Source organism: Galeopterus variegatus, unplaced genomic scaffold (assembly GCF_000696425.1).
Source record: "Galeopterus variegatus unplaced genomic scaffold, G_variegatus-3.0.2 Scaffold1012, whole genome shotgun sequence".
Classification (NCBI taxonomy): domain Eukaryota; kingdom Metazoa; phylum Chordata; class Mammalia; order Dermoptera; family Cynocephalidae; genus Galeopterus; species Galeopterus variegatus.
The window spans coordinates 337,872-353,993 of record NW_007727123.1 but is presented as its reverse complement, the minus strand read 5'-3'; the positions used below and the strand labels follow the sequence as shown (position 1 = coordinate 353,993).

The 16,122-nt window shown below is 37.7% G+C and overlaps 1 protein-coding gene across 1 annotated transcript in view; it reads right to left on the bottom strand.

The window, feature by feature from the left end:
* SCAPER (S-phase cyclin A-associated protein in the ER) overlaps positions 1-16,122 on the bottom strand; it is a 396,020-nt gene that overhangs the window by 48,656 nt on the left and 331,242 nt on the right. The window contains exon 19 of the mRNA XM_008574198.1: positions 6,618-6,773. Coding sequence (XP_008572420.1) covers positions 6,618-6,773 — 156 coding nt within the window. The remainder of the gene's footprint in view (positions 1-6,617; positions 6,774-16,122) is intronic.

Sequence of the window (16,122 nt, the reverse complement as noted above, 5' to 3'; positions counted from 1 at the left end):
TTTCCAGATCTGAAGGATGGGGACAGTCACTCCAACTTATCAGTCTAGAGGCTTTTATGGCCCCTTGGACAGTGTGAGCAGGACTGCTGAGTGTTTTTGGGGAGATAACCCGTATGGAACACTTAGCCCAGGGCACATAAAAGGTCCTCAACAACTGCTACTTCTCTTAGTTCTACTTGCCTAGTCCTATTATGTTCACTTCATTGCTAATCTACCAATACTACTGAGCCTTTTGTCCAAGGACAGTGGCTAATGACAACAAAAGATTCAGGGGTTAACAGAGACGATGCCAAGAGAAAGGGTAATAGTACGAAATGAGAGACTGCAGAGAATAGAAGACATCTGAGAACAGGATATGGGAACTCACTTATCTTTAGGGTAGGTTGTTCTGGCTACTATAGCTTTATAGTGTATCGTGAAGTCAAGTAGTGTGATGCTTCCAGCTTCGTTCTTTTTGTTTAAGATTGCTTTGGCTATACAGGGTCTTTTGTGGTTCCATACAAATTTTAAGGTCATTTTTTTCTATTTCTACAAAGAATGTCATTGGTATTTTGATAGAGATTGCATTGAATGTGTAGATTGCTTTGGGCAATATGAACATTTTGATGATGTTAATTTTTCCAACCCATGATGTTATCTTTCCATTTATTTGTGTCCTCTTCAATTTCTTTCACCAATGTTTTATAGTTTTCATTGTAAAGGTCTTTTACCTCCTTGGTTAAATTTACTTCTATGTATTTCATTTTTTTTGGTAACTATTGTGAGTGGGATTACCTTCTTGATTTCTTCAGCCATTTCATTATTGGCATATAGGAAGGTTATGTATTCAGTATAATGAATTATACTGAATTCATTTATTAGTTCTAGTAATTTTTTGGTGGAGTTTTGTTCAAAAGCTTTTAATGACACTACTGCCACCACCATATTTTGGCAAATCATTTTATATAGTTCACAAAGTCTTTTTACACTTATTATCTTGTTTGAACCTCATAACAACCTGAGAGGCATTAAAATCACCATCATATACATCTCAAAGTTCAGCTAAAGTACTCTACTCATTCTTCAAATTTTTCTGTTTTGATGTCTTTGCTTATGCTATTTTCTTGGTCCACTCTAAAAGTCCCAATCCTTCCTATCTTTTAAGGACCAGGTTAAATTTTAGCTTCTCTAGAAAACAGCTAATCTCTACAAACAACTAAGAGTCATTTCTTATTCCTTTGAACTCGTCAATGATGACGATGGAGTTCCTTCCTTTGAACTCCATCAATGATCAAGCCTTAATAAATGCTTAACATTTATTAAGCATTTACTATGTACCAGGCAGCCTGCTAAGTGCTTTTTATATGTTATCTCCTATCCTCTTTATCACTGTCTGCCATGTACCATGGATATTTGCATATGCATCTTCTTTCCCCTATTACCTTACAAGGTCCTTGAGGACACAATCAATATCTGAGTCATTTCTGCTTTCTCCCAAGCCTAGCACAGGGCCTGGAACAGAGCAAGTGCTAGATAAATATTTGTTCAATGAATGAATGAATAGGCAAGCAGGGAGAGTTAAAGTTTACCTTTGCTTGAACAAATGGTTTTCAAGCATCCTTAAACACTTGAGAAGCACTCATTTATATCCACATAATTAATGGGCTAAATCACGAATCATTCTCATCTTTTTATAGCACAGATTTCCAGGACTTTGGCTAGAACACATTTTGTTAGTGTAGTTTATGGAAGTTAAAATGAAAAACACAAATACATATAACAAACTTCTTTTTGTGCAAAAATAATCTGGAATTCAGAACAGTCTTCTCCAAACAACCAGAATTAGCCAGATTTTACAAACTCCTCTCTCTCTTCAGTGTCATTTTAAGAACTGTAAACTCTTTTATTGTGGGTCCACTGTCCCCCAGCCTATTTGCTACAGTGCCTAGTACAGTTATGAATACAGTAAATGACTGCTAATTAAGTTAAAGGCCTGTGTTGTTTGCAATTTATAATCACTTATTACTATTTTGATCCTATTAGTTCTGCGCCTTAGGGGGACCCAATGAGCTTCAGCCAATTACGGCAGTTGATTTGCCGCCCTGAGGTTTGAAAACTATCCTTTTTTCTTTACTTCTTGTAGGACCAAGAATGAAAAACTGATAACAGTAAAGACCAAAGAAATAGGCATTTTTAAAAGCTGAATTTTGCTTAGGTTATTCAGAATTATAGTTTGCGAACAATTGCCATATTAAAATTCTGGAGTAATCCTAACATAAAACCAATCCTTTCACCAGAGGATTACAATTTTAATTTTTACATAAAGAAATACAAGTTCATTTTTCAAAACCAAGCCTGGCAGAAAAGTCATCAACTAGTGCTCTTCTCCCACATGTGGAAGCAAAAGTTAACAGCACAAATTCTGACACCCAAATTGTCTTTCAGAAAATCTAGGTAAAAATTAGAAGATTAGGGGCACAATAGGAGAGTGGTGCAAAGGCAGACCTGCTGTAATCACCACCACAAAGACTGGGCCACCGGCAGACTGCAGAGTGTTTACTCAAAGCCGGTGCTATCAATTGGTCCGCTTAATTATCTCAGGGTCTGCCAGCACAAGAGGCAATTTTTGAAGGCCTCGAAGGCTCCTCTTTGTCTTTTATTCTTGCCAGTCACAAAAGGGCTTTGAGGACAAGCCTTCCTTGACTCTCTGGCTTGCTTCTGGTAGCCAAAACAGGCATTATGTGAATTATTCCAATAAAGCAAAAACCACACTACCTTTCTTCTTAGACAAGGCTGTGACCTAGAGCAGGAATTCTGTTTAACGCATGTAACAAAATGCTTTAACAGGTCCCTATAGTTCACAGTTTAGAAACATAATTTCCATGAAGAAATGGAAAGCAGTACAAAACAATCTGTGAATATTAGAGGTAAACAAATCTGAAGACCTAGAAAAAACTCCCTGTATTCCTGTGATCTGGTGGTGTTCAGGAAATGTTGTGAGACTGAAGGATGAGAGGAAAAACAATAATTAGGAGTCATTTTTTCTCACTTCTTTCAGAGAAGTAGCTTACACTGATACTGCTAAGAATTTCCTAGGTAAACTAAGCAGAAACCACCTGGACCCTTTTTCTAGAATAATCTGTATTTGTAACAAGTCTTACTAATAGAAATTTGCTAAGCAACTGAGGTTGGAAAAGGAAATTATATTGGGGGAAAAAAAGATTAAGAATTCCTGAAAACCACCAAGTGTAAATCTTGATTTATTTAAAATCCAGTTGTATACGTACATAGAAACAATTATATTTCATATCTCTAATATATAAAATAAATATAAAATTTTGTTTTAAAATCTATATAAAATTTATTGTATGTGTAAAATATATACTAACTATAGCATTTTAGTGATAGATGGTATAGTCTCCTAATTAGAAAATATAAAGTTTTCACAGAGAAAATATGAGTTTGATCCTAGACATACCTAAGGATTATCCAAGTAGACCAAAGTCTATACATACAAGGGGTCTTCAAAGAGTTCATGGAATGATTCATATTATCTTTTCTATTTTTTCATGAATTTTTAAAGTACCTTTGTACATGTGCTCATATATGACAATCCTATATTATATATAATAATTCTTAGGCATGTCTTGGACCAAACTCATATTTCCTGTATGAAAAACTGCTTATATTCCCTGATTTGGAGACTATACCATTTACCATTCAATAATTTCAAGTCAGCACCCTGGTAGTCATTCTAGATTCCTCCTTTCTCCTCGCACATCCTCAAGCCCTTTGCTATCTCCCTACATTTAATCTATCTCCTCTTAATGTATTTGCTCCTCTCTGTTTCCACTGACCCTACAGGTCCTTAACATTTCTCACCTGGTTCATGCAAAAGCCTCTTTATTAATCCTCTGCCTCTAAGCTTGTGCCATTCTAGTCATCTTTATACTTTTCAAGAGTGATCATTCTATGATAGAAATTTGATCCTGTTACTCCCTCTTAAACAATTTCAGTGGTCTTTCACAGCTCTTGGCTACCTTTCAGCCTCCAAAGAACTAATATTTATGGAGCTCACTTAACACCTCATCTCCCATCACTCTCCACAGTTACCCAACTGTGCGCTGCACCAAACTGAACATGACACAAAGTCTAGCATATCCATATCTTGGTTTGAGTTGCCTCAAAAGCAGATCCTGAAACAATGACATGGATGAAAATAGATTATTTTTGAGGAAGTAGAGAAGGGAAACAAGGAAGAGAGAAAAGTCAATTAAGGATGTGTTAATGAACAGGTTACCACTAGGGACCCTCCGAGAGACTGTACAGAACATACTTCAGAATTGTCCCACTGAAGATTAGGGAAGCTGGGGTATTATCCACTAACTATTGTCTGAGGGTCATTCCTGGAGGTGTTAACTTCCCTGCACTTTTGCAAATAGCTCCTTGCCAGAGAACATCCTCAGGCATAGAAATACAGGAAGCTGTGGACAGGTGACCTCCAGGTGAGCCAAAGGCATTAATAACATCTGATATACCATACAGTACACATATTATACCCTTTTTCTCAACTGAGTTTTTCCCTCCACTTGTCCTGGATCCTTTAAATTGCAGCCTACTGAAGCCTTTTTTGACCTCCTCTGGGAGTGCTTTACTTCCTCTTCTGTGCACATTTTCTTCTGCTGCATCTATTCTATTTTAGCTGTTAGTTTATATGTCTGATTCCACACTAGGCTCTGGGATCCCTGAGGGCAGTATCTTTATTGCCCAGCTTGGAGTCTGGCACAAGGCAGATGTTCAGTGAGTATCTTCGGAACAAGAGCATTACTGTGTGCATTAAAGAGAAGAGGATCCTATTTTCCACACGTGATTGACAAAATCTTCAAAGAAATGAAATATATGCTCCCACGTTTTGAATAATATAAATCCAATTATATAGGAGGGAGCACCAACCTGGGAATCTTGGGTACTAATTCAAGTCAGTTTGGCTTACTTGCTTTCTCTATAAAAATGAGCAACTGTGAATGACCTTTAGGTTTCTCTCAAGATTTCAAGTGATTGAATCTGTGTGTAAGTGAAGCTGAAGCCCATAAACTGTGCATCAACCACATATGGAAATGCTTATGTTTGTGATATTCATCTGGACTCAAGAAAAGAATACAGGTGATAGACTTGAGATGCTGGCAGGTCTGTAATGCTGTGTTTACAAAAAGAGCCAGGGCCAGAAGGGGTCTCCTGTACGAGAGGACACTTCCAGGGAGTGGCCTGGCAACCGCATGGGAACCAGTTGGGCACATGGTGGCCTCCAAGTGGGCAGGTGCCAATGCCCTAGACAGAGCCTTGTAACTTCTGCCAGCCCCTGTATAGTATGGTACTACCTGATCCTACTTAGGTCACAGACACACATACAGTCACTTCCTGAGTTCTCATCTAATCTCTGGAAGGTAGGCTTTGTTTGCATTTCCAGATGGGAACAGACTAACTTGGAACACTGAATATAGGGCATGCTTGGCTTCCCTGACATTTCAGACCATCTTAATCTTCCTAGAAATGTGACTGGAAGTAAGGCACTGGGTAAGAATAAGGAAAAATAGGTGGGCTTAGGGGCCCTATGTACAACAGACTAAAAAGCGTTGAGGATGTCCATTTTGGAAAATAAATTCTTTCTCAAAATATTCTGAATATAGTCACTGGCATTCTGTGTACATTGAATATAGATGGATAACGCTTCTTTAAGAAGCTAGATTTTAGAAGTTTCAAATAACTGGTTTTCTTCTTGACAAATCCCTAAAAAGTACATAATACATACTAATGAAAATATATAATACATATAAGTGCTGTTTAGAATTTAGTTATAAGAAAATTATTTTACTGAACATCCTCAATATGCCTGAGGGATATATCATATTCCTATCAGAAACACTGAGTCTTTCTTGTAAATGACTCTTATTTGATAGGGAGGGGAAAGAAAAGAACACCCAGAGGGTTTCTCCTGTTCTTCCTAGAGAATTATCGCTTTTGAGGACAGTATACAGGGTGGGATGCGGTGAGGTGGGGCAAACAGCTAACCAGGCTAGTAGTAGTCCTCGGCACATTGGCTTTAACCATGCTCGTGGGTCATGTGCATCTTCAGGGAGCTATTGTTTTTGGATGACTCCATTCCCTCATTCAGGAGGTTCTTTGGAAGAAGGGACAGAGGGAAAATAAATAAACCCAGGAGAGTATAATTGGAAGCACTTAAACGATGGTCATAAGCACTGCTGGGCTGTGCTGTTGTGCTGAGGACCTGGCTTGATCTGGTTTATACAGCCTTTGTCACTGACTCACTGACACAAGGAGAATCACTTGATTTCTCTGGATCTCAGTGGAAGAGGGACTGGATGACATCTTAGGTCTCTTCCAGCAATAATAGTCAAGATTATAAAACCAAAAAGAAAAACAGACTCCGGCAGGAGCATGTGGCCTGGAAAAATGAGAAATATAATACATGTTGCAATATAAAAGCCAAAGACAGAGAAAGAACAGTGAGGAAAGGGCGCCAAGATGACCACCTGCATCCCTATGAAATGACCCCAAGATGGGCAAAATTAAGAGATGTTCCAAGAGTTGTCTAGATTGAGATCAAGTAGAGGCCTTACCTGCCAGTGACAGCAAAACACAGTGTACACATTCCATGTAAGAATCCTGTGGCATGCTGCAGAAATGTGGCCATCTTGGGATTCTCATCCACTGGGCCTTGCACCGAGAGGAAGCAGCCACACAGTTTGTCAATCAGACCTATATTCACCACATAGCTAGAATGGGAGAGAAATGTATGTTATCAATCTGGATAGGGTAACAACATCTTTACCTACAATGATATTTCTTACTATATACAGGCTTGGACACCTAAATAAGCAGACACAACACAGGTTTGAGTAAAACATCTCAAGTAACAATGTCCTTATATTTAGTCCTTAATAATCAGCTATTCCTGTAAGCAATTTTTTTCTCTTTCCCTCTTTTGGTTATTCTGATATTACTTTTCAAGAAAAATGAATAAAAATGATTATCTGATCTTTCTTACTAGTCTAAAGAGTCTGACAATAAGTGAAACAATTTATAATGACTTCTGTGCTCTTCAAAAGTGGTACTTTTTAAAGTACTAGGGAGCCAAATTCACCAGAATGCACGGATTTAGAAGATATGATTATGCTATCCAGACACTCTTGTTACAACTGAAACTTCTAAAGCCAACTATAGGTTCTCCATTTTAAAAAATTCCATCACCATTAAACATTACCAATACTGAGAATCTGCTTTCTGCTATGAAAAATACTAGGCCGGAGGGTTGATGATAACATTTAACAGGTCACATTCATCTTTTTAGACCAATAAGCAGTTTTCTAGAGCTGTTTGTTAAACCAAACCAACAACAGTAGCTCTTTTTTTTTTTTTCCTTTTTGTCTTTTTTCGTGACCGGCAACGGATCACAACCCTCAGTGTTGCACCCGTACCGGACCGGGACCGGCAACGGGATTGCAACCCTTGGTGTTGTGCCCGCACCTCGCTCAGCCAGTGAGCGGCTGGTCTGTATGTGGGATCCGAACCCTCGGCGGGAGCGCCGCCGCACTCCCAAGCGGCACACTGTAGCAGTGCGCCACTGGGCCGGCCCCAACAGTAGCTCTTTTATTAGTCAAGAAAGCAGCAATCATTGAAAAGAATATTTTAAGACTATAAATAAAAATGACCTTGTAGATAAATAAACCTAAGGTTAGAGATTTTATACAGATTCAGTGCTATTGCATTTACGTACGAGAAGGGTAGGACTGCAAATAAAGCAGTTCTGAAAATCAACACATTAACTTTTAGTAATATGTGCAAAGGAACTGATGGTTCTGCTTACAAGTGCACTGCAATCTCCATCACTATTCATTTACCATAATACCTTTTTGTAAAAGGAAGGAGAATCTGATGAATGATACATGTTTGGAACCTCCTCCAAGTTTACTACTTAGAAGGCGTGAAATAATGTTCTCTTTCTCCTTTTACAGTAGGAAATGTATCTACCTGGGCTACTGAGCATCTCCTACAGTTTTAAAATTAACAAGTATGAAATGACAACCACCAGCCCTATTGTTTTTTAATAAAGGAAACTGACAGAGTGATACATATACACATAGAAGATCTTATTGATTTAAAGAATTAGACTTCTAAAAAAGTGGCTCGTGTTTTCACAGAACTTTTCAATTTAGAAAGTGTTTTACCTTAATCATATCAATGAATTATCCCAAGAACACCACGAGAGAGGAGGCTGGAAGCTTTGGTTTTTTGTCTATCCAGCACATTCCCCTCTCCCATTCCACATGGTCTTGTGGAGGGGTGGGCGGGGATTGTTAAATATGGCACCCTCCTGATAAAGCAGGAGTGAGCGTGTGCTCCAGGACAGCCAGGGTACTCATCACCTTGGCCATTTTGACTGGCTCTAGGATAGGAACATGATCTAAGGAGGACCAATCGACATCTTCTGTAGGATTAATATATGACCATAGGAAGAATCTCTTTTTATTGGGGATATCTAAACTGAGAGAGAGATAGCCAACTTACTTGTTACATGGAGAACATCTGCTTATAGAATGAAGCCAAGTAGAGATAAGTAGAATTGAGCAAAAAGAGACAAAGCTCTAATAACAGCCTTAGAGCCTTGGCACCTAGCTCCAAACCTTGACTTTCCCAGGTACACAAGCCATTTTTCTATCCTTTTTGGCTAAAGTTATTTCACGTTAGGTTTCTAAAAGAGGTCTAATTACAGCAAGTGAAAAATTATTTATTATGATTATAAAGTACAGGCTTATTATAGAAATTTATATAGTAAGGAAAAGCAGAAAAAGTAGGAAAAGTTGGCTATAATTTCACCTTTTAAAGATACTCATAGTTTGGGCCGGCCCAGTGGTGCACTGCTACAGTGCGCCGCTTGGGAGCGCGGCGGCGCTCCCGCCAAGGGTTCGGATCCCACATACAGACCGGCCGCTCACTGGCTGAGTGCGGTGTGGGTGTAACACTGAGGGTTGCGATCCCGTTGCCGGTCCCGGCCCGGTACGGGCGCGACACTGAGGGTTGCGATCTGTTGCCGGTCACGAAAAAAGACAAAAAGGAAAAAAAAAAAAGATACTCATAGTTTGATAAGTTTCCTTTCACATTTTTCTATTTGATTCTTTCTTCACATGATTCACATTACACTGAATTTCATTACAGTGCCGCGCTCCCAAGCAGCGCACTGTAGCAGTGCGCCACCGGGCCGGCCCTAAACATTACATTTTAAATCTAAAAATTACATTATTGAAAAGTTTTAACACAAGCCAGGAATAGGATAATAAATCCCTATGCATTCATCACCCAGCCCTGATCACCACCAACCCATGGCCAATCTCACCCATCCACACTCATCTTGCATAATGTTTAAGCAAATCTAAGGCATCATATTACAGATGGCCCTTGAACAACACAGGGCTTAGTGGTGCCAACCCCCATGCCATTGAAAATCTGTATATAACTTTTGACATCCCCAAAACATAACTACTAAAAGCAAGCCTATTGTTGACTGGAAGCATTACTGATAACATGAACAATTGATCAACACAAATTGTGTATGTTATACATATTACATACTGTATTCTTAAAATAAAATAAGCTAGAGAAAAGACAATGTCATTAGAAAAATAAGAGAAAAGTTTCCAATATATTTATTGAAAAATATCAGTGTATAAATATATCCATGCAGTTCAAACCCATGTTGTTCAAGGGTCAGCTGTATTTCATTTGTAACTGTTTCAGTTTATATCTCTAAAAAAATAAGGACTTATAAAAAACAACCACAATACCATTATTACATGTGATTACTGAAAAATCACAATAATTCCTTAATATCATCATATAACTAGTATTCAAACTTCCAAATATTCATAAATGTCTTAACATTTTAAATAATTTTTTAAAAATATTAGGATCCAAATAAGAACCACGCATTGTGGCTGGTTAATGTCTTAAGTCTCTTTTTAATCTTTAGGTTATCTCTCCATCCTTTGTTTTTAAACTTCCCTTTCAAATTTATTTCTTGATAAAACCTGGTTTATTCTATACACTTTCCCACAAACTGAATTTTGCTGATATATCCCTGTGGTGTCATATAACGTTTTTTTTTGAACTATGCATTTTGTGTAAAATGATCTAGATTCTAGAGGTCTGATTGGATACACAAACATCATTTTTTAAATGGCTGAATAACATACTACTAGTGGAATATTTTTGGAACTTTTGGTTGTTTTCAATATTCACTATTATAAACCATGTTATGATGAACAATTTGTGTACAAATCACTGCCAAATTTCAGATTACTTTCCAGAGTGGAATTACTGAGTCAAAGGGTATGTATATTTTTAAGTTTCTTGATATGGATAGCCACATTACATCCCAAAAACTTTGAATCAATTTACAGGCCCACCAGCAGGGTATGAGAAAACCCGATTCACTATATGGAAAACTATGTTACTACCCCCACTTGATAGACAATCAATTTACAGGCCCACCAGCAGGGTATGAGAAAACCCGATTCACTATATGGAAAACTATATTACTACCCCCACTTGATAGACTTCTTAAGAAAACTGAGGCTCAAGGAGGACAAAGCACTAGCTCAAGCAGGAGAGCTGGAACATCCTAAGGTCTTCTGACTCCTATAAGAGTGTCTTTTCCACTAAATGTGCTGCTTCTTTGTGACATTTTTGGGTCCTCACTGACGTCAACATTTTTAAAACAAGGATGTAAAATTTCTGAGACCATTCCTGAGATGAATATGACCACACAAAGCTTCCAAATCACCCAGTCTCAACATGAAAATGGCTTAAATGGGTTTCCTGTACTGGCCTTAAAATAGCCAGAAAGGAGGAAAGACTCCAAAATGAGTATAGAGATAAAAAGTATACGTAGTAGACTGAATTATGTCCCCCCAAACTCACTGAAGCTTGAATTGTATCCTCCAAGTTTTATGTAGTGGAAACTTTGTCCCCACTGTGACTGTTAAGAGGATGGAAAATCCTATTATGGTAATCGAAAAGTGGAGCCTCGAAGAGGTGATTAGATTGTAGGGCTATGCTGTAGTGAATGGATTAAAAATGGTGGTCAGGGGTGTGTTTCTGAGGGCTTTAAAAAAGAAGAGAGTCTGTCTCTTTGCTCTCTCTCCTTCCACCACCTTGAATGTGAGACCCCTGGGTCACTGTCGCCACCACCAAGACCCTCACTATATGTGTTCCCTAGACTTTGGACTTCCTAGCCCCTGAAACTGTAAGCAATAAATTTCATTTTTCTTTACAAATCACCAAGTTCTCTGTATTTTGTTATAAGCAACAGAAATGGACTAATACAGCACAGAAAACCAAACCAAACCAAAACCAGCACTGTTGAGTAGGCAGTCCTTTCTGAGTGTAGTCTTCTTTGCTTACAGGGCTATCTATGGTGCCTACTAATGAGTCAGATTAATGTTTTTATAAACTGGGTTTTGAATAACTGCATGCACAATCTTCAGGTGATTGCCTAAGAAGATGCTTAAACTAAATGGCTCTAAAAGGTCAGTGCAGAGAAATTCATTTTGCCAACTTCGTAGTTTTGAGGGAAGAATGTGGAATCTTCTAATGGGTATTGGGATGAGGGCAACATATCTTTTACACTGCAACTGTTAGGTTGAAATTATAATGTTGAGATTATTAACATATCCAGGATGAAAAGCTTTAATGTAGAAAACCTCCTGGTCTTCTTGGAACATGCATCCTAGAAACATGCTGCTGTGCATATGCCAGTAAATGGGCCTCTACATTTGCTTTACTATTTGAGATTTAAAATGAGCTTTCTGCCATTGGCATTTACAAACTATTTGTAATCATGTGTTCATTCATTTAGTTATTTCTAAGTATGATGCTGATGCTAACCTTAAGGACCTGTTGAGGTACAGGCTGACACATAATTTCTATAAAATATGATTAATTCTATAATAGGTATGTTCAAATATTATTACAGTAGGACCTAAGTTTGGCTTAATGGGTCAGGTATACCTTGTTGGAGGAGGTGGCATCTTCAGAATTTTAAATGAATTAATCAGGTAGACAAAGCCCAAGGTTAAGTTATATAGAGGTTAATTCTACCTCTAAAATAGTCCTGAATCCTTCTTGCTTCCACTCCAATTTAGGTCATATCTTATTAAGCTAAGTTACTGTGTGATCTTAGAAAAGTGTTTCGTCCTGTTGGGGAGTCTCATCCTCCTTATCTTCAAAACAGGGATAATAATAACTCTCCTACACTGTGAAAATGGTCCCTTCATATATGACTAATTTATGTTTTCCTCTATTATAAAAGTATTCTTTTCTTTTTTTGTACTTTTTCAGTTGCATTTCTCCTGTTTCCTTATTTGAATAGATATATTATTCAACATTTTAATTCTGCTGTCTATCTTCCACATCTCTTGTCTTCGTGCTAATCACTGCTGCAATCATTTTTGTCCTTTCTCTCTATTTTTGCAATTTTTTTTAACAACAAACTGCTTTCTATTGAAATATAAACTACAAACAGTAAATGTACCAACACTGTTTGGTTCAACAAGTTTTGACAACTACACAAACCCATGCAACCATCAATCAAAACAATATATAGAACATACTCATCATCACAGAAAGTTCCCTTGCTTCTATTTAATCCCCTCCCACCTCCATATAAATGAAATCATTCAGAATGGTCCCTTTTGTGTCTGGCTCCTTCTGCTAAGCATAATGTTTTTGCATTTCATTTATGTTGGGTGCATGTGACAGTAATTCCCACCTTTTTGTTGCTGAGTAGTATTCCACCATATGAATACACCACACTTTATCACTTCTCTAGTTAATGAACATATGGGTTATTTACAGTTTTTGGTTATTATAAATAACACTGCTATGAAAATTCATGGGTGAGTCTTTTTCTGGACTTGGATTTTCATTTCTCCTGGGTCAATATCTAGGAGCAGAATTGTTAAGTCATGGGATACATATATTTAATTTTACAAATTGTTAAACGGTTCGCCAAAGTGGTCACACCATTTTATACTCCCAGGAGCAATGTTTCAGAGCTCCAGTTCCACATTTTCACCAACATTTGGTATTATTAATATTTTTTTGGTTTATATTTAAAAATTATTTATTGAAAAGCGTAATTGATTATACACATTTGTGGGGTACAGAGTTGACTATTGGTATTTGTCTACAATATGTGACAAATACTCAAATCAGAATAATTAGCATATTAATCATTATAAAACTTAATGGTTGTTCGTGTTCATTAACCAATTTCTCCATGACCCACCCCCCCATCTCTAGTAACCACAGTTCTGCTCTCTCCTTTGAACGTTCAGTGTATTATTGTGATTGTCCTTACTTCCATCCTTCCTTTCTTAGTTTATTTTTTAGCTCCCACTTATGAGTGTGGACATGCAGTATTTCTTTTTCTGTGCCTGGCTTATTTCACATAACATATTTTTCCCCAAGCTCACCCATGTTGCTGTGAATGGCATAATTTCATTCTTTTTTATGGCTAGTAGTATTCCTTTGTGTATATATACCACATTTTCCTTATCCAGTTGACCAGTGATGAACATTTAGGTTGGTTCCATATTTTGGCTATCATAAACGGAGCTATGATAAATTTGGAGTGCCAGTATCCCTTCAACATGATGATTTCCACTCCTTTAGGTATTGATGGAGTTTGGATGTGTTGTCCCCTCCAAAACTCATGTGGAAATTTGATCCCCAATGTGGCAGTGTTGGAAACTGATTGAGTCATGGGGGCAGATCCCTCATGAATGGATTAATGCTTTCCCTGGGGGAAAGGGGATCAATGAGTGAGTTCTTGCTCTATAAGTTCCCATGACAGCTGGTTGTTTAAAAAGTCCCTGACACCTCCTCTCTCTTTCTTGCTTCCTTTCACTATATGATCTGCCTGTACCCACCAGCTGCCTGCCACTTTCCGCCATGAACAGAAGCAGCTTGAGGCCTGTGCCAGATGCAGCTGTCCCATAATCGTAAGCCAAATAAACCTCTGTTCTTTGTAAATTACCCAGTCTCAGGTATTTCTGTTATAGCAACAGAAAATGGACTAATACAGGCATATACCTAGAAATGGGACTGCTGGATTGTATGGTAGTTCTATCTGTAGTCGCCTGAGAAACCTCCATATGGTTTTCCATAATGGCTGTACTAATTTACAGGCCTACCAACAGTGTAGAAGGGTTGGCTCTCTCTGCACCTTTGCCAGCATTTGTTATTCTCTTTTTGATAATAACCAGTCTAACTGGGGTGAGATGATATCTCAATGTGGTTTTGATTTGCATTTTCCTGATGATTAGTGATGTTGAGTATTTTTTCATGTGTCTGTTGGCCATTTGTATGTCTTCCTTTGAGAAATGTTTATTCAGCTCCTTTACCCATTTTTTAATTGGATTGTTTTTATACTATTAAATTGTCTGAGTTCTTTGTATATTTTGGATATCAATCCCTTGTTGGATGTATAGTTTGAAAACATTTTCTCCTACTCTGTATGTTGTCTTTTCACTCCATTAATTGTTCCTTTTGCTGTGCAGAGCTTTTTAGTTTGGTATAATCCCATTTGTTTGTTTCCTTTTGTTGCCTGTGCTTTTGGGGTTTTATTCATAAAGTCTCTCTGCCCAGTCCTACTTCTCGAAGTGTTTTCCCTGTTTTCTTCTAGGAGTTTTATAGTTTTGGGTCTTATATAAATCTTTAATCCATTCTGAGTTGATTTTGGTATATGGTGAGAGGTATGGATCTAGTTTCACTCTTCTACATATGGATGTCCAGTTTTCCCAGCACCATTTATTGAAGAGGATGTCCTTTCCCCAATGTATGCTCTTGGTGCCTTTGTTGAAGACCACTTGGATATAAGTATGTGGATTGATATCTGGGTTCTCTATTCTGTTCCATTGGTTCATGTATCTGTTTTTATGACATTACCATGCTGATTTGGCTACTATAGCTTTATAGTATAATTTGAAGTCAGGTAGTGTAATGCCTCCAGATTTATTTATTTTTTTGCTCAAGATTGCTTTGACTATTTGGGGTCTTTTGTTGTTCCATATGAATGTTAGGACTGTTTTTTCTACTTCTGTGAAGAATGCCATTGGTATTTTGATGGGGATTGCATTGACTCTGTAGATTACTTCAGCAATATGGACATTTTGATGATGTTAATTATTACAACCCATGAACATGGGATATCTTTCCATTTATTTGTGTCCTCTTCCATTTCTTTCACCAATGTTTTGTAATTTTCATTGTAGAGGTCTTTTCCTCCTTAATTAAATTGATTCCTAGGTGTTTTATTTTTTTGGTAGCTATTGTACATGGGCTTGCTTTCTCGATTTCTTCTGCTAGTTTGCTGTTTGTGTATAAAAATGCTACTGACTTTTGTATATTGATATTGTATCCTGCAACTTTACTGAGTTTGTTTATTAGCCCTAGTTTTTTGGTAGTGTCTTTAGGTTTTTCTATATATAGGATCATGTCATCTACAAACAGGGACAGTTTGACTTCATCTTTTCCAATCAGGATGCCCTTTATTTCCTTCTCGTTTGGGTGGAAAGATGATGTATTCAGTTTTGAACTTGTGGATCCTGAAGTACTTATGATACATCTTGGTAGCCAGATGTGTGGCCAGGGTCTGGTGGCCAGGAAAATGCTAGGCTAACGTACAGTTTTATAATTTCTCCTTGAATTTTTCCTTATGTTTGATAACTTAAGATTCCAAAAGCCTAGTATCAGTGATTTGGACTCATCTACCTGCCTCCTGCTTGTGCAGATTGATTTCCCTGTTTGAGAGATAGATATTTCTAATTAGAACATGATGAGAATAATTATGGAACTTCAGGGTGGGTCTATTTCCTGAGCAAATTTCAAATCGGTATCTTTTCAAATTGCAATTTGCTTCTATCCCAGTTTTCTTTTCTTTTTTTTTTTTTTTTTTTTTTTTTTTTTGTCTTTTTGTGAGATTGGCCACACTGCGCTCAGCCAGTGAGAGCACCAGCCATCCCTATATAGGATCCGAACCCGCGGCGGGAGCGCCGCCGCGCTCCC